This window comes from Prosopis cineraria, unplaced genomic scaffold, assembly GCF_029017545.1.
Source record: "Prosopis cineraria cultivar Desert tree isolate PC_DT_omini unplaced genomic scaffold, ASM2901754v1 PC15, whole genome shotgun sequence".
NCBI lineage: Eukaryota > Viridiplantae > Streptophyta > Magnoliopsida > Fabales > Fabaceae > Prosopis > Prosopis cineraria.
This window is the reverse complement of record NW_026555346.1, coordinates 3,914,383-3,936,100: the sequence shown is the minus strand read 5'-3', so window position 1 is coordinate 3,936,100 and position 21,718 is coordinate 3,914,383. Positions and strand designations below refer to the sequence as shown.

The window sequence follows — 21,718 nt, the reverse complement described above, 5'->3', positions numbered from 1 at the left end:
AAAATCATGTTAAATGATAATAATAATTTTTTAATTTTATCTTTAATAATATCAATTAATATCATGATGGTAATAGATAAATTACACAATTAATATCTTTTTTTCATAAAATAAAAAATAAAATTATTTAATTATTTGAAAATATAATGACTAGAAACAAGGAAGGAGCATGTTTAAAGTGTCAGGGTAATTTATCAATGGACTTTATCATGGATTTAAGGGTTAATATATAATTTAAATTTTTAACTATAGACTTAAGGGCGATTTAAACTCTAAACTTTTAAAAATTATATTTTAAATCATAAATAATTAAAATTAAGGCAATTTCATCTTACCATTAAATTTCAATGAACATCCATCAAAATGAAGCCTAGTTTGTGTTATTCATCAAATGAGGGTAAGAAAGTGGTGTGAAATTTGATAAAAATTATACATTAAGCCTCAATTTTTTAAAAGCTAATAAATATTTGTTAAAATTTAATCATAAAATAAAATTATCTTAATTTTAATTATTTAGAGTTTAAAATATATTTTTAAAAATTTAAAATTTAAAATATCTTTAAATTAATAATTCAAAATTTAAATTACATATTAATTCTATATTTAAAAGCAAATTCGTTTCACGAGCTTTGTCCCCCGCCCCGGGCTCTTCTCTTTTTTCCAAAACAATATATTTTTGGGCATCTGAGCAGTGCTATTTTCCCGATCGGATCAGTACAAAATTTCATGGTGCTCGTCGAGACCGTGCGCTCTCTCTCTCCATTTTTCTTTGCAGAGCAGAAAGCATCAGACGGTGCGAGGGTGAGTGGGGAGAGGAAGAGAGTGGTCGGGAGGGAGGGATATTCAAACCAAACCAAGCGAAGGAACGCTGAGACGTTTTATAATTCGTAGCGTGGTCGTGCTCCAGCGAGCATTGCCAATTCACTCGTTAATTTCTGCTAATTTTTCGGCATTAGTTTCAGTCTTCTGCTTCTTCAAGGAGGAGGAGGTACTGGTCCTTGCTTGTTCCGCTGCTTCGTCTCTGCTTGTCTCCTGTTTCACTGGATTTGATCTGATGTCTTCAAATAATGCTTTGCTATATTGTGTCAGCTGGCGGATTGATCTAAATGCTGTTTCTTTTTCCTTTTCGGTTTTCTTAACATTTTAGTTTTCAATGGAACGCGCTTTTTAATTCTCAAGTCAGAAATTTTACTGCCCTGCCGCCCACCAATCAATCTACTTAACTTCATATTATCCATTTCAAGATTGGGATTGAGATGGATCTGATACGCTGAATAAATGCTCTAAGTTTTCATCATTCTCATGTAGTTGGTGCTATGGCAGAACCATCGCTTTGCCTCTTCTTTGTCTTTAAACTTCTCTTCACTCATACTTTACCGGGTATCTTTATTTGTGTAGGTTTCCAATTGCTTAACTGGAGGAGGTGTCTCCCAGTGAATTATCCCCTCAAATCCGGATGACGCTAAAATAACAAACCTTTATTGGTTTCTCAGTATATTCATAAACTACTCTCAGTTACGCATCAACTTCTTCGTGCAAGTATAACATTCCAGGCCGGAGAATGTCCAGGCCTCTGCATCGAGGTGTATCTGGTGTTCGGATCTCTTACAGCAGTCATGAGTTGCGGGATTCTCAGTCCAAAGATAAAGCAGAAAAGGAAGATTTGGATAGAAGAGCTTCATCAGATCACAGCCCTTTAGCCCTGAGGTTTCCTTTACGATTATTTTTGGTAGATAATTCTCAATCAAAATATGGTAACTCCGAGAATGGTTTCACCGATAGCTTCATTGCTGGCACTCCAAGGAGTCGACATAATTTGATAATGCTTCTCTTGAAATCAAGCCTACTATTTATTGTTGTTCTTGCTCTTACTGGATCTTTTTGGTGGACGATCTTGATTTCAAGCTCATCAAGAGGTCACATATACCATGGTTATAGAAGACTCCAAGAGAAACTTGTGGCAGACCTTTTGGATATTGGGGGGTTTTCCAGCGGCACCTCGAGACTGAAAGAAATGGAATTTTGCTCTCAAGAATTTGAAAACCATGTTCCTTGCTTTAATGTTTCTAAGAATCTAGCTTTCAGTTATTCTGATGGCAATGAGCTTGATAGGCAATGCGATCATGAGCTCAGGCAAAACTGTTTAATACTTCCTCCTGTGAAGTACAAAATTCCTCTTCGGTGGCCAACTGGAAGAGATGTTATCTGGGTTGCAAATGTCAAAATCACAGCCCAGGAGGTTCTTTCTTCTGGAAGCTTGACCAAGAGGTAATTTTGATACATCTCATTAATAGCTTTACTTTCAGTCATCTTTTTATCCTAATGTTGCCTTTTCTTTCACATGGTTCTAGAATGATAATACTGGATGAGGAACAAATTTCCTTTCGTTCAGCCTCCCTTATGTTTGATGGTGTTGAAGACTATTCACATCAGATTGCAGAAATGATTGGACTTAGAAATGAGTCTAACTTCCTACAAGCAGGGGTAAATAGATATATAATGTATTGTCTACTAAAAATGGCATATAATTTTTGTTTTTGCCTCATTTCTTTTGGTCTCCTAATCTGTTATGCTTATATTTTACAAATTTACTGCATGTTACTTACTTCTATTTTCTTTGTCGAAGTATGCGGGTGAGTTTAAGCTTTCCTTATTTGGTATAGGTTTCACAAAAATAAATATTAATCATCTAATTGGTGATTTCAGCAAATTATATATGAAGGGTACCGAATGATTACAAGCATGTATTGGCTTGTATACCTATAATATAAACCATTCCAAACTTGTGGATTGTTTCAACATGGTGGATACATTTCAAAGCTGCAAATGGTATATTAGTTTTTTGACACGATTGGGCTTTTTAGAATCTGTTGGTATGTTGTACCCAAGTTTTTTGACTGTCGAAAATCTAATTGGTAATTCTTTTGTGCATAAAATTTCATGTAGCTTCAATTTGCATGGATTCGTAATGTATTTCGTAATAGGCAGCTCTGAAGCTTAACTGAGTCTTTACAGTTCAACTTTAATGGAACATCGCATCCTGAAATTCACAGGTTCGAACCATACTGGACATTGGTTGTGGCTATGGGAGCTTTGGAGCACACCTCTTTAACAGTAATCTGTTGACTATGTGCATTGCTGACTATGAGCCTTCTGGTAGCCAAGTTCAGCTCACGCTTGAGAGGGGTCTGCCAGCTATGATTGCTTCTTTCACTTCAAAACAGTTGCCATATCCATCTCTCTCATTTGATATGTTGCATTGTGCAAGATGTGGGATTGATTGGGACCAGAAAGGTACCTTTCAAAATTCAATCTCATGCTACAATTTGTAGAATTAGCATGTGTGGATTGTATTTTGCATTTATTCAGAAAAAACTCATACTCAGTCTGGTCTCTATTATAAATTACTTTTATTTAGGGGCGTAGAAACCTTCTAGAATGTGCCAGTGCCTATATGGCATAGTGGCATTAGGCCTTCCCCACATAAAAGGGGAGGTTACCTATTCAAACTCAAGCAGTGCAACGGTGTGCGTGTGAGTCTCCCTTCTCTACAGAGAGGGTCTAGGATAGGTGTATTCAAAAATTAGTTGTACTGAAATATTAATTATTGCAAACGCCAATTCTAAGTATTATTTTATTTTATGTTTTTTGAGGATACTTTTCCGTATTTGATAATCATTTACCTTATATGCTGAATTCAGGGCTGTTTATCTCTCTGATCGTGCTGTTGTATTTTTTTAATGGTTGAGCACTTGAGCTTAGACCTTTAAACTGTCTACTTGAAAAAGTATTGACTGTTGCTTATCTCTCTGGTTGTACTGTCTTTTTTCCAATGCCAGGACCTTTCTGAGTTTAATTGGAAGTGTCATTCAACCCATTTACCTCACTTTTGGGCCAATAAAGGCTATATCATTTGTAGATTACTTCCTTTATCAGGGATGCTTATTTATTATTCAGTGACATCATGAATCCCTCATTTGTTTCTGATGTAACCTACATCCCCAAATAAAGAATTAAAAAAACAATATGATGTATACCTTTGAGAAAATCTCCAAATTTAGTACTTAATTACAGGAAGTTTCCCAAAGTTAAACACATTAATTTTTTTTCCCCTCTTTACAGCAGACTTTGAATTTCAAGGAGCTTGGCAATGCTGTTGCTACCAGTGACAAGCTAAACAATGAAAATTTTTAGTTTCTATTTTCCTCTCCGTGTCCTGAGTAGCCAGTTCATTTTGTTAAAATTACTGAGGTTAACATGGTTTATTACATCTTCCAAACCGTTTTTAACTTTTTGATGTCTTCCTTTGAGATATGTGTGAAGGCTACTTTCTAACATCCTTTAATTGGTATCCTTGTTCCTTATAATTTCTAACGTGCTTGATGGACTTCAATCAGTATTTTTAATCCTACATTCTTATTACTTTTTCATAGATGGCATTCTCTTGATTGAAGCTGATAGACTTCTAAAGCCGGGTGGCTACTTTGTCTGGACATCGCCACTTTCAAATGCTCATAGCAAAGAGAATCAGAAGCGGTGGAAGTTTGTCCATGATTTCACAGAAAATATTTGCTGGGAAATGTTGTCTCAACAAGATGATACTGTCATATGGAAGAAAACTAGTAAAAGGAATTGCCACAATTCAAGGTAAAGCTGTTGTGAACTTGTGACATGTTGGTGAAAATTACTTTCACATTGTACATTTTTGGGAGACAGATTTCTAAAAATTGGAATCTGTACCAGTAATGCAATCATGGTGCATTAAGAATTAAGAAGTGGCTCGGGTTCTTAATCTTCGCATCACTTTTCTGGTGCTTTCAGAAGTTCTGGTGCTGGCCCTCCTTTGTGTGGTAAGGGTTACGATGTGGAGTCTCCACATTATCGAGAACTGCAAAACTGCATCGGAGGAACACATAGCAGTCGTTGGATTTCTATTGATGAGAGGGCAACCTGGCCTTCTCGGGCTAACTTGAACAATAATGAGCTTGTTACCTATGGTAATTACTATGTACTAATGTTTTTCAAAAGCTATAGATCTTTGATGGAGGGATTTGCTTTTATCTGTTTCACTGAATTGAATTTCCTGGCCACTTGTTATCTTATCAAGCTTATATTTATGTGTTAGGGCTGCATCCTGAAGAATTTGCTGAGGAATCTGAAAGCTGGAAAACATTAGTCCGTAATTATTGGTCTCTCCTTTCGCCTTTAATATTCTCTGATCATCCAAAGAGGCCAGGTGAAGAGGATCCTTCACCACCTTACAACATGCTCAGAAATGTATTAGACATGAATGCTCGTTTTGGTGGTTTTAATTCAGCACTGCTGCAAGCTGGAAAGTCTGTATGGGTCATGAATGTGGTCCCAACCAGTGGACCAAACTACCTTCCCTTGATCCAGGACAGGGGTTTTGTTGGTGTTTTGCATGATTGGTATTCTGTTCTCCTTTGTAAATCTTGTATTATGTAATGTTATGGTCCACAGTTTCCATCAATAAATTTCTTGCGGTTAAATATGAATTTATTGCCCCAAATCCATTACTTTATTTTTCAGTTACTATTATCATTATGTCGTGTCCATTTTTATCTTCTTACAATTATGTTCCATTTTGGCTTCTAGGTGTGAGGCTTTTCCAACATATCCTAGAACCTATGACTTGGTGCATGCAGCAGGGCTTCTGTCACTTCAAAATTCTCATCTGGGTAGATGCAACATGCTTGATCTGTTCACTGAAACTGATAGGTTACTCCGTCCAGAGGTATGTAAATTGAATACTCTGAGCTTTTCCTTTCTATCCAAATTGAGTACTCTGTCCAGAGGAATTACAATGCTTCGGATTTTCTTTCTTTATCTATGTAGCACAAAATTTACCCTACACTAGTGTTGGTATTTAATATTTGCCTTGTGGTAAGCACTTAAATTGTGTTTTTTTCTTGAAAAACTGGTACTTGCCTCAAGCCCATAATGAAAGCAGTCCCCTGAATTTCACTGTCCACCTCCTAGTGGAACTTAGGGTAGTAATGTAATCTGTAATGTTCCTTTTATTGGTAACTAAGCATAATGGCCTGGATTTGAGCAGAAAATCTTGTATTATTTCTAGCTGCTGCATATTTACTATATGGTAGAGCACACACTGTTGTAAGTCTGGATTCACCTCCATTAGCATAATTCTTTGTTTTTTGAATCAGACTTGTTCAGCTTCCACTTCGTCCTGATTAACTAATGCTGGTTAAGATTTTCCTTTTTCCTATGCATTGGTACTATTTCTGAAATTAGAGTGGACTTGTACATCTGTAGGGAGCTCAAAAAGAGCTACGTTGTTTGAGCTCCATTGTTCATGGATGATGGAAAGTGCAGCAGCTTTCTACAATTTTTACGGAAATCTAATGATTATTGTTGACGGTCCACTATAGGGCTATCAGCATGGTTCTGATTGTTTGTATTAACTTGTGACACTGGAAATGCACTAATCTGTGAGTAGCATAACAAATTGGATAGGACACTTTTATCATTAATCAATTTAATGATTTAGTCTCCTTTGATATCCTTAGCAGTTTGTTTTCCAAACTATTAAGATTACGTTAGATATGTAATTGCTCATCAAGCAGTCCACTAAAGTATCCTTTAATGCCTTTTCGAATAGAATCATGTTATACATTGGCGGCCAGCCGTTCAGTGTTGTCTGAGTTGCTGAATTTGATTTGTATTCACATGCTGAAAATCTGCTAATTGCCTATTTGTTTAAGTTGCCTCGGTGAAGCCTTTTTTAATTTGCTGACTTGATTGTGTGTGCAGGGTTGGATTATAATTCGGGACACAGTTCCTTTGATAGAGTCAGCGAGAGCTCTAGCGACACGGCTGAAGTGGGATGCCCGAGTTGTTGAACTTGAGAGTGACCACGATCATAGACTCCTAATCTGTCAGAAACCTTTTTTTAAGAGACAGTCAAGCTAATTAATTGATTCTATTCGTATTCATTTCCATCATGTTCAGTTATTGTCATAAAGCTCCGCCACAAAAAGTGGGGGGTTGAAAATTTTGAACAGAAAGTAGTAGAACAGGATAGAGGAAAAGTGGATCTTGGTCAATTATACAATCACAAGTCCAATGCCGCCCTAAAATTTGGTTAGGGCCATGTAATTACCAAGCAAGGTCCCAGAGGAGATGAGGAAGTATACTGGTATCTCTATTTTTTCAAGTGATGTCTGATTACAGTTCACACAGCCACATCATTAAGATTGTGAATGTGATAGAATAAGTTATTGATGTTTGTTGTAGTGTATAAAATGCTGAGCCAATCAATTCCCGCTATGTGATTTGAGTTGTCTTTCCTGCTCTTATCTTACAGGCTTTTTGCTGTCTCATGTAAAAGCTAGACAAAGCTGTACTTGATATTTTTTTGTCAGTGTTAATAAATTATAATGCAAAATTATAGTATTTCACTGCAATTCTGCAATGCTTCACCGGCTGGAGATATTCACGCTGAAAATTGGATTCAACAACTGCTCTAAAATGGAGCGAGTTGTATTTTTTACTCATTTATATAATGCTAGTGTGGCATTTTACGTCAATTACAGGTTGACTGAGTTTCATTTTGAGCAACATTTATGTTTATCGTTCGTCTAATTCGCAAATAAGGGTTATGTATGATTAGCGAAGGGGTTGAATGATTTTTGATGTTTAAAATTGAAGTCTTGCTGTACAAGAAGAATGTTGTAGTAGCTCTCCATTCATGCTTTAAAAGCATAGTAGCTTTATCTTTATGCGGGGAAAAGTTAAATTGCAGGAAGACGATGGAAGCTGGATACCTTGCAATCACCATTTTAAGCATAGGGAGTGTATAAAAATTAAATATATTAATAATGATAAATATGGCTGCGAGAATCAAACATCTTAATTCTAAAAAAAAACAACATCCAAAATTTCAATTCTTCTAAACAGTTAAATTTTTTTAAGCGTAATTTTTTCCTGATAATTAAGATTTATTAATTCATGTTTTCAGAAAATTATTTGAAATTGTAAATCATTTATTTTAATTCAATAATTCATTTTGTTTGAATTTTGTAGAAAAGCAAAATTATTTTGAGGGGTAGCAAGTAACCTCTCTACTATGAGGATGAAGGAAACGTGAAACCTCTCCCAGGTAGTCAGAGCAAAAGCGAAGAAAATACCTTTTCAAGACAAGTATACTCTCACTAAAAGCATTGTCCAAAATAAAAGATCCGCTCAAAACACGATTAATCGAGTATGCTTATTGGCCCAAATTTTTTTTCCGAATATGCTTTATTCATTTTCCTTCAAAAAAATAAAAAAACGCTATCCTTTACGATTTAACTCTGGAACTGCAAAGATTAATTTCAGAAACTCACTGAATGCAATGATATATTAATAAAACGATTATCAGATGATTATAGCAGAACCCGCATTTGATTGAGGCCAAGGATGAAGATGAAGCAAGACTGACCCGATTCCAAAAGATTCACAATCTGACTGCCTCCGCATGGATCTGTGCATAGAGGAAAACATTCCTCTTATATATAATTAAATAATTTTTGGCATCACCACTCAACAATCCGACCTTAGCTCAGTTGGCAGAGCGGAGGACTGTAGTAGGTGAAGCGCCGTATTGGCATCCTTAGGTCGCCGGTTCGAATCCGGCAGGTCGGATATGTGTTTTGCAATATCTAAGTTGTGTGTTTTGTTGAAAGATCCCTTGTACAAAAGCAGTCATCAATCAATTAGGATCAAACTTGTGAGGCCAGCCTTTTTAAGTTTGCATATAGTTAGGGCTGCGTGTTTTTTTTTTTTTTGTGGATAATGAGGATTTTAATTTACTGTGCTGCTATTTTTATTAGATTTAAATTTGTTATGATGTGGATTGACTTAAATTTATTTTTTTACTTAATCTTATGTGTAATAGCAATTTTTGAAGTTATAAATATATTTTTAAAATTTTTAAATTAAAAAAATAGAGTCAAGACTCACAGGGTTGGCCCTTCATCCTTGAGAGCTAAGATCGGATTTTGCAAAATACAACTTTAAAATATAATTGGGCTTAACAAAATTGGCCCATTTAAACTTGGCCCTTCAAGAGCCCACCCTCAAGTTCTAATTGACAGTTTTATCATCATGTGGGCTTGCTATTATAACTTCAGTAAACAACATTCCCACCTTGTGTATATTAACTTGCCACAACAAATAAATTTTTCCATGAACAAAGACTTAGTATTTGCCACAGTGCTGTTTTCTTACACATTATTACCAGTCACAGCCTAGAAAACATTATTAGAGGGGATAAAATTTATATTAATTAAAAATATAAATATTTTTTAAAAAAAGATAATTATAGACAATTAAAATAAAATATAAATAAATTATATAAGAAGTTTAAAAATATACGAATGTCATTTGTATCATAAATTTATTTTTATGATAAATATAAGAGTAAACAATGTTTTTAAATGGGTACACTTGATAATTTTAAAGAGAGTGAGATAATTAATTTTTTTGGGTGACAATTGTAATCTTAAAGAGGGAAAATATATCAATTAAAGTTGTATTTCACATTGTTAAACTTATCTATTTAGATATTTGTTCATTTTGACAAAAATCTATATAATTGAGTTTTAAAAGAGAGGCTTTTCGCATGCTCGTATCATTTTATTCTTACAACAAAATGACAAAATCAAGTGTCTTGAGGAAATTGACAACATAATTTCTGGTGAGATACCAAATAAGGATTCCTCTCCTTTGCTCTATGAATTAGTTAAAACATACATGATGCATGGACCATGTGGTTATAGCAATAACTAGTCACCCTGCATGAAGGATGAAAAATGTAGCAAATACTTTCTAAAAAAAATTAATGACAAAGCAATAGTCAATGAAGACGGGTACCCTGTGTATAGAAGAAGAGATGATAGTAGAACCATATGCATTGAAAAAATGGTGTCCTTTTAGATAATCATTTTGTTATGCCATACAATTCTTATCTTCTTTGCAAGTTCCAGGCTCACATCGATATTGAAAAAACAAATCAATCTACTTCTATCAAATATTTGTTCAAGTATATAAAGAAAGGAAGTGATAGAGTTATTGTTTCACTTGATTCAAGTTCCGGTGAAGGAGGCCAATCCTTCATTGATAGGATCAAGCAATACTATGATTGTAGATATGTCTCCTCCTGTGAAGGGTCTTGGCGCATATTTGAACTTGATATCCACCATTGGTGCCTATTTGTCAAGGGGTTAAGTTTCCACCTTTCTAATGAGCAATACATTGTCTACTCTAATGATCAAGACATTTCTTTATTATTTAATAGACTAAGGGTATGTGAGTTTATGTTTTTTACTTGGATGAAACGTAATTATGATGAGAAAGATAAATTTGCAAGAACACTCACGTATGGTGAATTCCTTCAATATTATGTATGACAATGGAATAATAGATTGTGGAAAAAAAGGGAGAAGGGTTTTGCAGTCAATCAAATAAGTCATGCATTACCAGCTTCTCAAGAAGATACTACTTTAAGATTTTGTTGACTAAGGTCAGGGGATCTCGTTCATATGATGAGATCAAAACTGTTAATAATGTTATGTACCCTGCTTTTAGACAAGCATGTTACACACATGGACTTCTACATGATGATAAGCAATATAAAGATGCAATTAAAGAAGCATCTATTCAGGCAACAAGTACAATGTTGAAAAAAATGTTTGTTAGTATGCTGCTTTGTTGTTGCCTTAGTTGGCCTGAGATTGTGTGGTAAGAGAGTTTAAATGTACTTTTAAAGGATTTTTTTTACATACCACATAGAAATGAAACATATTCAAGTAAGTATTAGTTTGAATTGTTTGATTGTATTTAATTGATTGTTATATCATACATATTTTAGTAACTACTATTTTTATTATTATTTTAATATAGATTTGCAAATTTCGTAAGAAGAAAAAGAAGAAGCTGCCTTCAAAAAGATTGAATCACTTTTACAAAGTACTGGAAAAAGCCTTTCTTACTATCTTTCTCTCCCTAAGCCTAAGAGTTCCTTAATTATAGATATTGCAAATCATTTAAGTTGCTTTATAAGCTCAATTTGCAAGGATAATACAATCATTAACCAAGGAACAAAGAGAGATCTTCTAAAGCATCATTGCCTCTACATCTTCACATATTAGTAACTTTTTCTTTGTATATGGCTATGAAGGCACTGGTAAAACATTTTTATGGAATGCTCTAACTACTACTTTGCATTTTAAAGGGAAGATAGTTCTAGTCGTTGCATTGAGTGCAATTACAGCTACTTTGTCACCACTAAGGAGAATTGCACACTTAAGATTTTCTATCCCAATTGACATAATTGAAGATTCAGTTTGTAACATTAGCCAAAGGCCCCCATTATCACACTTGTTGCAATAAACAGAATTAATCATTTGGGATGAAGCTTTAATGATATGTCGCCACTGCATAGAAGCATTTGATCACTCATTCAAAGATATCATGTATTGTGATCTGCCATTTGAGGGTAAGTCTATAGTTATGGGAGGTGATTTTCGTCAAATTCTTCTCGTAGTTTCGAAAGGCAGTAGGACAAATATAGTCAATGCATCAATTAGTTCTTCATACTTATGGAGTCATTGCAAGATATACAAGCTGACAAAGAACATGTAGCTAAACTCATCTTCATCCTCCTCTAATAGTGAAAAAGTAAAGAAATTCTCACAATAGCTATAAGAAGTGAGAGATGGCAAAGTTCGAGAATCAGATGATGGCATTACAAATATTGAAATTCCCTTAGAGTTATTGATTACTTTATATAAGTATCCTTTGGTTGCGATTGTCTCATCTACATATCCAAACTTATTGGATAATTTATCCAACATGGCATAATTTAATGATAGGGCTATCCTTATACCAACTATTAAGTGTGTTAACTAGATAAATGATTTCATACGTGGAATCTTACCTTGGAAACTGGTAGAATATTTCAATTATGACTATGTTTGCATATCATCACAGGACAGTGACTTATTTTAAAGATCTTTATACAACTAAGTTTCTCAACATGATTAATAGTTTTGGTTACCTTTGTATAAACTTAAACTAAAGATTGGTGTACCTATAATGCTTTTCAAGAACGTTGATCAAGCTTTAGGATTATGTAACAGTATAAGATTGCATATCATGCAGCTTTAAAAATGTGTGATCAAAGCAACAACACTAAATGGTTCTTGCCCGAATCAAAAGGTTCTCATACATAGAATGAATATAAATCCTTCAGAAAGTAGATGATCTTTTCGCATGCAGAGAAGACAATTCCCAATCATTCTTTCTTTTGCAATAATAACAAACAAAAGTCAAGGCTAGTAATTGTACAACATTGGTCTTTATCCGCTAAGGCCAATTCTTACACATGGCCAATTTTATATTGCAATTTCTAGAGTCAGAAGCATGGATGAGTTAAGAACACTGATTCATGACATTGATAAACAACCCAAGACAACCACTATTAATGTGGTTTTCCATGATATCTTCCAAAACCTCCAAGCTACAAGTGTGTGATTTTTTTTATGAGATTTGTTTTTGAATTGACTATTTATTGAAGAATGACATTATTGTTAATCATTTTTTGCAAATACAATAATTTTTGTTAAGCAATACTTCATTTCCTTCCTAACCACATGCCACATATTATGGTTATAATCTTCTAAACTAAACTATCATTAATTAAATTTGCTTCTTTTAAATTGACTAACCCGTGCAACACACAAGGTTGTGGTTACTTTCAATAAATAACATTCCCAACCCACGTATATTAACCTACCACAACAAATAAATTTTCCCATGAACAGAGACTCAATATATACCGTAGTGCTATTTTCTTAGGTTACATTTTAAGTTATTGTGAGAATTTGATGCATAGCTGAATGGAGCCTAGAGCCTCCATATAACTTGACATTTTTTTCCCAAACTTGAATTCTTTCCATGGTTCTTCCTCTCTAATTTTCCCCCACTTCTCATCTCAATTATTAGATTGAAATTTAAGTAGTCTAGATTTCAAATTTTATAAAATAAGTTTTTATTACTTTTGTGTTGCAATTATAAATTGTCTTGACCAAATTTTAGCAATTTGAATTTATTTAGTTTTTAATAATTTAATAGTTTATTAACAATTTTATAAAATATTAATTTTAAACTATTCAAATTATAATCTGACAGCTGAAATGGGAAATGACGAGAAAGTGGAGGAAAAAGAAAAGGAAGAGAATCCGGATGTGCTAAAATTCATAACTCCTCCAAAAATAGCTAAGGTACCTCGTCACAAAGGGTTTATTAAATAAATAACTGCAGAACAGAGAAATTGACATGGTCAATCATTGTCTGGCACTGTTAAAATTGTTTAATATATAACGCAAAGTTGGTAGATTGTGCGAAGAGCCCAGATGAAATTCCGGGGAAAAAAAAAAATTCCACCAATGAAAGCTGGAGACTTCAAACTTCAAAGGCCACTTCACATCAAATTATCAACAAGGAGACTTTCAACGCCCACTTAGATAGCAAGTATCCTATCTGGGGAAAAAAAAAAACTTACAGACCCAATCCCAGAAGTTTTAATTAAACATGGTAGATTGTTGCGGCTCCACTTCATGGTCAAGTCCAGTAAACATTACAAACAACCAAGATAAGAATTTTTTATTCTAACGAGTTGTTCCTTTGGCGGGCACCTGATTACTGGGAGTTCGGCTCCTTGACCTGTTCTTACTTCTATGAACAACACTCGCACTGCTTCTGGAGGAGGAAAGCGATCCTTGCCCACCTCTCTTGAGTGCTCTTCTGTGAGAGCTTCTACTGCTGTTCGCAAGTGCAGCTTTGGCCACACTGTCTATGAGTATTTCTCGTGCCCTCTGAGGTTTGATGGATTGCTTGTTCAGGTAAACTAGCTTTGGAAGAAGACCACACACTGCTTTCCTCAGCTGCTCCTCGCTAATATTGCTCTGAATTGGATTTCCTAGAAGATTCAGAGCCTGCAGTGAGTTGAAGTTAGCCACAAGCTGGCCTAACGATTTTGTTGTTGTGATCTTGTTGAAGCTCAGGTCCAAAACAGTTAATTTTAGCAGCCTGTGAAGACCCTCAGAATCGCTTATCTTGTTCCCCGCAAGGTATAACTCTTTGATGAGTGTACAGTTCGACAACCCTGGTAATGTACAGGTGAATCAGTTGTAAGGTTAAATAAAATGAGAAACCCGTCTCCATCGAGTATAAACCTCAACAGGAAAAGGAACTAACCCTGTCCAATTCTTGAGATGCGATTGTAACTGAGGTCAAGCACCCGCAAACGTGTTAATTCTCTGAGTCCCTCAATGGTACTAATCTTGTTTCTTGACAAGTTGAGAGTGTGAAGACCCTTTGGAAGCAATCCTGGCGTGATGTGAACTGCAAATAGATGAATTAGACCAAGTCAATAAGTTAAGCAGCTACATATTGCTGTCACTTGAAAAGTTATTTTCCGTTGCTGAGGTTTATACCTATGAAATTGCTGGACAGATTGACAGTGCGGAGACCAGAGAAGTGTGAAATAGCAGGAATGGCATTCAAACCGATACCCGTAATGTGAGCTGCAGATGAGGTTGGATTCAGAGACTGGACGATGCTATTAGCATACAAAATCTCCTTTGACAGATTGGCACTTGGATATCGAGCTGTGCTTCTGGCTACCGATCTACCGGTGTCAGGAGATGTTGGGTAGACAATGCTTCTCTCATTGTCATCATCACCATCCACTGGAAGTGGTTCTTGGGTTTCTAGATCTTTCACCCACTCGTCCACTCTTGCGAACGGTGATGATTCTGTTGAGAAAGCAACCCACTGGTTTTGAGGCCACATGCTTGATTCTCCAATGTGAAATCTCCCCCACCATTGGTTATCGCTATGTTCCTCAATAGAGAGTTTGACAAAAGATTCACCCGTATATGATCCAGGTGATTCCTCATTTTCTGTTTCCCTACCTTGTTTTGGTTCAAGGATGTCCGAAGAATAGCCACATTGTCTATTTGAAGCGGCAGCGACACCAGCGTTAGCAGGAAGTAATTGTGTTGATTTGCTAAACCAAGGTCTGTGTATATTCCTGTGGCTCCACAAGAACAATTTCCACCACAGTCTTCTACTTCTGGAAGGGAGAACTTGACTTGACGAATGCTTTTTCAACATCACTCTATCGGCACTGCAATGAGTCATTACTGACTTGGGGCTTTCAAAGCAGTCGATCGGGTTTTCTGATAATCCCTGCAAATCTTCGTAGGACTGAGAGGTAGAATGAGGCAATTGACGAGTCATATTCCTAAACACATCCCTTCTTTCCAGGTCAGAGCAGGAGCGCTTGAGTTTTGGAGAAGCCCAGAAGACAGCCCTGCCAACCCCAGGATCGCTGACATGTCCACTTTGGATCATATCAATACTCTTGTGACTCTCTTTATCATTCTTGTCTTCGAATTGATCATTAACTTGAGTTTCGTATAATATGGGAAAACTTATCTCGTCATCTCTTGGTTCAAATCCTCCTTTGCTGGCAATGGTTTCATTTGCGTGGCTTTGGAGATCCATGTCAGACAGTTCCCTCTTGATTGAGGTTGAATCTTCATGCTCATCCTCCCCTTCATAAGCTTCCTCAGCATCCTTCACAGGACTGTCAAGATTCATGACCCTCACATTGCACCTTGAATTTTTCTGGATCCCACGGGTTGCTGTAACATCAAAGGTTGCCGCCTTCAACTCATCAGTCTCCGATGATATTCCTGGCTGGTCTATTTTGACATGCAGAGTTTCAAGTCCCCCTTTCGAAGCTTGTCCTTTCACCTGAAAGAAGCCAGCCAAATGAAGTTAAAATCGATCGATCCTTCAGCTATGCGAACCTCACAATTCAAAATAAGATGCAAAAATTGGAAGTAGTTTTTACCTTGTTCGCATTCTTCTTCGCAGTGAAAACAGAGAAACATCTACACATGGCCATTGCAGAGGTTAAAATGATCACAAAATCTTCTCAGTTCAATCAATATTGCCGCTCACATCTCCGCTTGTTCATTTCATAGTTTAGCCACAACACAGGGATTGGCGGAGAGTTTAGACATCACATTGGACCCAACATCAAAAGTTAGCCATAATCAGTGGGAAGACGCAGCACAAGATGCAGGACCCAGAGCGAGATAAATTGAGAACCGGCGAACGAAGGACCAACGCCTGCACCGGCCGGCGAAGATGTATCTAGATTGTCGGCCAGAGTTATAGGTGCGGTAAAATCTTTTCCTCAAAGCTTCATGAATATATATGCCTCTTCCAAGAGAGACCTGCCCGGTTTAAGATTAAATGGTCAGACGGGCAGGAAAACAAAGAAACCCCATCAAACACGTCACGGGCGTCCGTTATGCAGAAATTAAAACACTTCAGATATCCCTCATCGAGACATATTTGGAAATTTCTATGGACCAACTTACATCCATCGATCAACCAAATTAATTATCTTCAGAAATCTAATAGGAATAGCAATCACTAGCTCCGATTGAAAACAAGATTTTATTCGGAGGTGGTTGCAGAGAGGTTTGAAAAACAATTAAGAAACAAACAGCAACAGCAGGCATCCATCCACCTTTGTTTTAGGAATCAAAAAGAGAAAGAAATGGACCCCAGAGACTCGTAATGGAGAGGGTGCGTGCGCAATTTCTGGCATAAACTAGGAAGATTTATGCGGTGAAAAAGAGAGGGGTGAAACTTACCTTAGGAAGCGAAAATGAAGACGGTGCAGCGAAACAGTGGTGGGCTCGAGGTGGGATCCAGGAAGAGGTTCGAGAGAAAGCTAAAATGGAGAGAGTGAGGGATTGAGGGAGGCGCGGGTGAACTAGAAAGGGCTTTAAAAGGCAGGTTATTATTTGGAGATCATCAACGACAGCAACAACCTACGCGCAATCAACACGGAAGCTTGTGCTTTTGTTTTGTCACCCCCGGCGTGCCTGCTCCTTGTGCCCTCTCGCTAATAAGCCCTCTTGTAATATTTGTAAATTGTAACCACTTGCCTTTTATTATATATACGAGTATTGTCTTGTCTTTCTTCTTTTTTTTGTTATTCATTATTTGTGCAATCATAGTTCCTCGTGTTTTCAGCTATCCCCTTTAAAAAACAAAATAAATCTATTTTCCTCTCACATCGTATTTCATTCTTTTTAATATATTTTCTCTATCCTAAATTATATAAAACATTTTTTATAAAAAAATTTAACATCTCAAAATATAAAATATTTTGATAATAATAAATTAATTTTTTTAATATTATTCTTCTCATATATTCTCTCTCTTTAATATTCTTTTATTAATAGAGTATTAAATAAAATATATTTTTAAAATTTTATATTTTTATTTTAAAAATAAGATTATAAAGTATATTTAATGAAATTATTAATATATAAGATTTTATTTAAAAATATCTTATAATTTAAGATGAAATGAATTCTTCTGATTTTATTTATAGAATAAAAAGAGAAGAAAAAAATTAATTTTATTTATAAAGCACTTGTTAATTTTTTATGGCCCTTTTTATATTTTTTATTTTATTAAATTATTTAAATAAAAATATCAATGATAAAATTTAAAAATATTTAATAAAAAAAAATTTATTAAATTTTAAAATAAAATTAATAAAATCTAATTTTTTTATTAACTTTAATTAAATATATTAAAAATAATTTACAAATAGAACAGTACAAAACTAAAGAGGATGAATGGCATGGATCCAGTTCCTTTCATACACTGATGATGTTGATGGTACTGGGTGTCAGGTTTCAACGGAGTAATAAACAACGGTCAATTGATTTTAAAATTAAATAAAAAAAATTGTTAAAAATTACGTCAAAATCTGATTCGCTGATTCCAGAAAACAATGTTAGTACCTGATGCGCAATTTGGGTGTCGTTTGTCAGGCCACTCTCGCCCCTTGGCCTTTATTTTTTTGTTTATATTATCTCTTATCATTTTCTCATTTCCGACTAGGATGCTCTTCACATCATCATTCTCCCACCGCCTCCGTCACCTTCATGTTAAATCATTTGTTTATTCTTGACCACCAATAAAAAGCACTCCTTTTTACTAATTTTTTTAGCTTGTGGTAGGCGTTTTTCAGTCCCGTTTTTTTTATTTTTCATTACAAGACCAAATTGGGGGGTGGGGGGAATTTCATGTGAGGATTGAGGATGTAACATACTCCTTCGATTTTGTTAACTCTATTAATATTAATATAATAAAAGTATAAAAAATAAAAATAAGTAAAATTTTAAACATAACTGTTAAATAAAAACTAAAAAATAAACTAATTATATAATATTATTTTTTATTTCCCTCTTACTTTTTAATGATAATTTAAAAATTTTAATTTGAAACAAAACAATTCTATCAACTAATGACTTCTAAAGTGAATCAAATTATACTTTTAAAAAGTGACTAATGTGTAAGAAGAGGAGTAATTTTTAGTGGATTCCAAAATTTTGAAATTTTAGTTCAATCTAGGAAGGTAAAAAATAAAAATAATTTAAACTATGAAAAGATCAGAGTACCCTTTACTTGTTATATAAAATCATTAGTTATTAATTTTTTTGTTTCACTTGTTAATTTATCAATATCACTTATAAATTACATTCGTTTGTCAAACAAACAGTAATATTAATTGTTAATTTGTTAATTTTTCTTATTAATTTATTAACATTAATTGTAAATGACAAGTGTAATTTACAACTAATGTTAATAAATTAATAAATAAAGTTAAAAATTTAATAATTGATATTGTTGCTTGTTATTGAACAATTAATGTCAAATCTTACATGATCATTAACATGTCAACTCATACAATTTGTAACTTCTATAAGTAAATTAAGAAGTCACGTAATAAAATTAACAACTAATAATTTTTGCATAACAAGTGGAGGATGTTTTTGTCTTTTCACAATTAGAACTATTTTCACTTTGAAATTTCATAATTTTTTGGAACACACTGATAATTATGTCATATTCCCGATCTTTGTTTGAAATTCTCCCAAAAAAAAAACTTGTTTGATTATGTTAATTTGAATATAATTTTAGAATTAAAAGGGTTGGTAGCAGTGGCCACTAATGTTTAATGATTATAGTCTATGATAGTGTTTGCCCATAATTAAAGGCAATTTACAATAATTAAATGAGTACAATGTTATACGATGAATGCAAAAATAAATACAATATTTTCATTTTTTGTTTTTAAAGGAACAAAAGCAGTTTTGAAAACATTTAAGTCAAGAACACTTATCTAAATAATTTATTTGTTTTTAAGCATAAATAAAATTTAAAAGCATAAATTAAACATATCTTAAATCATTTATGCCCCGTTAATTGGTATGATGGAAATGGAAATAGATAGAGATATAGATATGTATATGAAAATGGAGATGGAATTTAAAAATATGTCTGATAAGTTCATGAAATTATGATATTATTTTTACTTCAAATGTAAATGATAGCACCACCTATATCATGAAATTTGTGAGAGGAGGAGTTGTGGCACATGCATGATAAGTGGTGATGCATTTCTTTTTTTGTTATACTAAAATGTTAGTTTCAACTCAAATGCCAATATTTTGATTATATATTGATATTCCATGCTTTCATACATAGTTGTACTTTGATTTTAATTTATGAAGGTTATAATTGGGTGGTTTTAAAGATATAAAAACTTGGGATTATATTTTTATCATTTTTTTGATAATTTGAAAACTACAATGACTTTCTAATAAAATGATAATTCATTTGGGTTAGTCTTATAATCATCTTAAAGTGTTTGGTTAACTGTTGGTGTAGCAAGGGCAAACTTACATCATGTGTTACAATAAACACACTATCTACTGTGTCACATGACACAGAAACAGTATATTTCATTTACAGCCTCGTTACTTAGACTTAGTTCAACCTATAACCTTATTTAACCTCCATACGTGCCTCTAAAACCCATTTTAACCCATAATTAAGCATTCAAATTATTGATAATTTTCAATTATTCTCAAACACAATTCATTTCCTCAATTAAACATCAAATTAATCAATACCTCAATTTAAATTCTTCAATAACCCCACAAATTAATTTCCTAATAGAAACTATAATGTTACGCTATTTCGATCTGAATCATGTGTTTCGCAACCAACCCTTGCACAGAATGGGGTTATTTTGTTCAAAACCCAATGCTCAGGTGGATCCAGTCAGGCATTGACTCAGTGTAGTTTTTGGGTATCTTCTTTAACGATGTGAATGCCAAATCGATATCCTTTTTTTTTTTTGTGAACAAAAAGGGACATAACATGGAAGAATGAAGAAATGAAATTACTTTTTTATCTTGTCTTGTTCAATCAGGATATCATTGAAGCTAACAAAATGATTATTCAAGAGTGTGGCCTAATCCAGCGAGTCGATTTACATGCTTATTCGCTTCACGGTTTTTTTTCCTGCGATACGCGGAAGGTTGAGGATAAAAGTGCTGTGTGCTCCACAATAACTTTGATGAAACATATTACTCTAATCACTGGACAGCAAGTTTCTGATCTTTCTCATTAAAGTAGTTAAATGATACTCCTTAGACCACCATATTAATTTACGTTTTTGACAAAAAGTTGGTTAACATATTAATCTTCTAAAAAATAATTTACATTTCTTACAAAAAAGTTAGTTAACATATTGAATTTTTAAAATTTTTTTATATCTTCTCAATCATACCCTCAAATGTAATAAATATAATATTTAATTTATTTAAAACATCATCATTGGTTGCTTAGTAAAGTAAGGGAGTGATGAGAAAAAAAAAATACGTATATCTAATATTTTATATTTTAAATCAAATAGAACTTCTAAAAAAACATCTTATATTATTGTCTGGATATGTGACCCACGGTATTGGCTCTGTTGATCTTCTGCTGAGGCAACCCACGACCAATGGACATTGCTCTATGACAATCTAGGTTTTAGACCCGAGCGATACACAGGAGCTTTAATCTACGTTGTTTAAAAGAAATAGAGAGGCGAGGAGAGTGAAAGTTAAATTTTACTAATTATTTTAAAAAATGATGAGTGAAAATAACTATATTTTTTTTATATTTTTATATTCCTAGTACAATATAAGAAGATTTTTAGCTAATAGAATATAGGAATATAAATAATAATTGATTTTAAAAAATATATGTATTTTTAATTAAATTTTATCTCTCAATAAAATAGTCAATTCAAAATAAAATCATCTTTTTATATTTATCCTCACTTCTTTAATTTTATTTATAAGGCATTTCTAATATATTTCATTGAAATCTAGGAAAACTTTAAAATTTATTAATTCTTTTAAAAAATTTAATAATTTCTTAATTTTATCTTTGTTAAATATACATAATTTGATAATATATTCTTTTTCTCTAACATTCAATGAAGATTAAATGAAAAAATTTATAATAAAAATTTAATAAAATGACTTATAAAGAGGATAAAAAATCTTCTCTATTTATTTTATAAATAGGACAAGAGAGAGTATTTAATAGGATATTATATTTTAAAATAAATATAAAATACTTTATTTATTATAAGTATTTTTTAAATATTAATTACATGTTAAAGCACTAAAAAAACTTTACATTTTTTAACCTTTAACCTATAAAAAATTTCATATATTTTTTAAATGGA

General features: G+C 33.6%; 2 protein-coding genes and 1 non-coding gene across 3 annotated transcripts; 2 read left to right on the top strand and 1 right to left on the bottom strand.

Annotated features, from left to right (window-relative positions):
• Positions 1-720: 720 nt before the first annotated feature.
• Positions 721-7,434, top strand: LOC129294772 (probable pectin methyltransferase QUA2). The gene is made up of 9 exons (XM_054933254.1): positions 721-988; positions 1,399-2,268; positions 2,352-2,484; positions 3,054-3,294; positions 4,434-4,647; positions 4,822-4,997; positions 5,126-5,429; positions 5,617-5,755; positions 6,793-7,434. Exons 2-9 carry the CDS (start codon positions 1,562-1,564, stop codon positions 6,949-6,951), a joined length of 2,073 nt encoding a protein of 690 aa, XP_054789229.1. The 5' UTR covers positions 721-988; positions 1,399-1,561; the 3' UTR covers positions 6,952-7,434.
• Positions 7,435-8,570: 1,136 nt separating this feature from the next.
• TRNAY-GUA (transfer RNA tyrosine (anticodon GUA)) lies at positions 8,571-8,664 on the top strand. The gene is made up of 2 exons: positions 8,571-8,607; positions 8,629-8,664. It is a non-coding gene; the product is annotated as a tRNA-Tyr (tRNA).
• Positions 8,665-13,484: 4,820 nt separating this feature from the next.
• On the bottom strand, positions 13,485-17,005 carry LOC129294748 (uncharacterized). The gene is made up of 5 exons (XM_054933220.1): positions 16,761-17,005; positions 15,947-16,334; positions 14,520-15,846; positions 14,281-14,427; positions 13,485-14,188 (listed from the first exon to the last, which is right to left on the bottom strand). The coding sequence occupies exons 2-5, from the start codon at positions 15,998-16,000 to the stop codon at positions 13,692-13,694; spliced, it is 2,025 nt and encodes a 674-aa protein (XP_054789195.1). The 5' UTR covers positions 16,001-16,334; positions 16,761-17,005; the 3' UTR covers positions 13,485-13,691.
• Positions 17,006-21,718: the final 4,713 nt, after the last annotated feature.

Coding starts and splice junctions, on each gene's coding strand:
- LOC129294772 (XM_054933254.1), top strand. CDS start 1,562: ATGTCCAGGCCTCTGCATCGAGGTGTATCTGGTGTTCGGATCTCTTAC. Junction 4,648..4,821: donor AGGAATTGCCACAATTCAAG/GTAAAGCTGTTG, acceptor TGGTGCTTTCAG/AAGTTCTGGTGCTGGCCCTC. Junction 5,430..5,616: donor GTTGGTGTTTTGCATGATTG/GTATTCTGTTCT, acceptor TTTGGCTTCTAG/GTGTGAGGCTTTTCCAACAT.
- LOC129294748 (XM_054933220.1), bottom strand. CDS start 16,000: ATGGCCATGTGTAGATGTTTCTCTGTTTTCACTGCGAAGAAGAATGCG. Junction 15,847..15,946: donor CGAAGAAGAATGCGAACAAG/GTAAAAACTACT, acceptor GGCTTCTTTCAG/GTGAAAGGACAAGCTTCGAA. Junction 14,189..14,280: donor CATCTCAAGAATTGGACAGG/GTTAGTTCCTTT, acceptor GTACATTACCAG/GGTTGTCGAACTGTACACTC.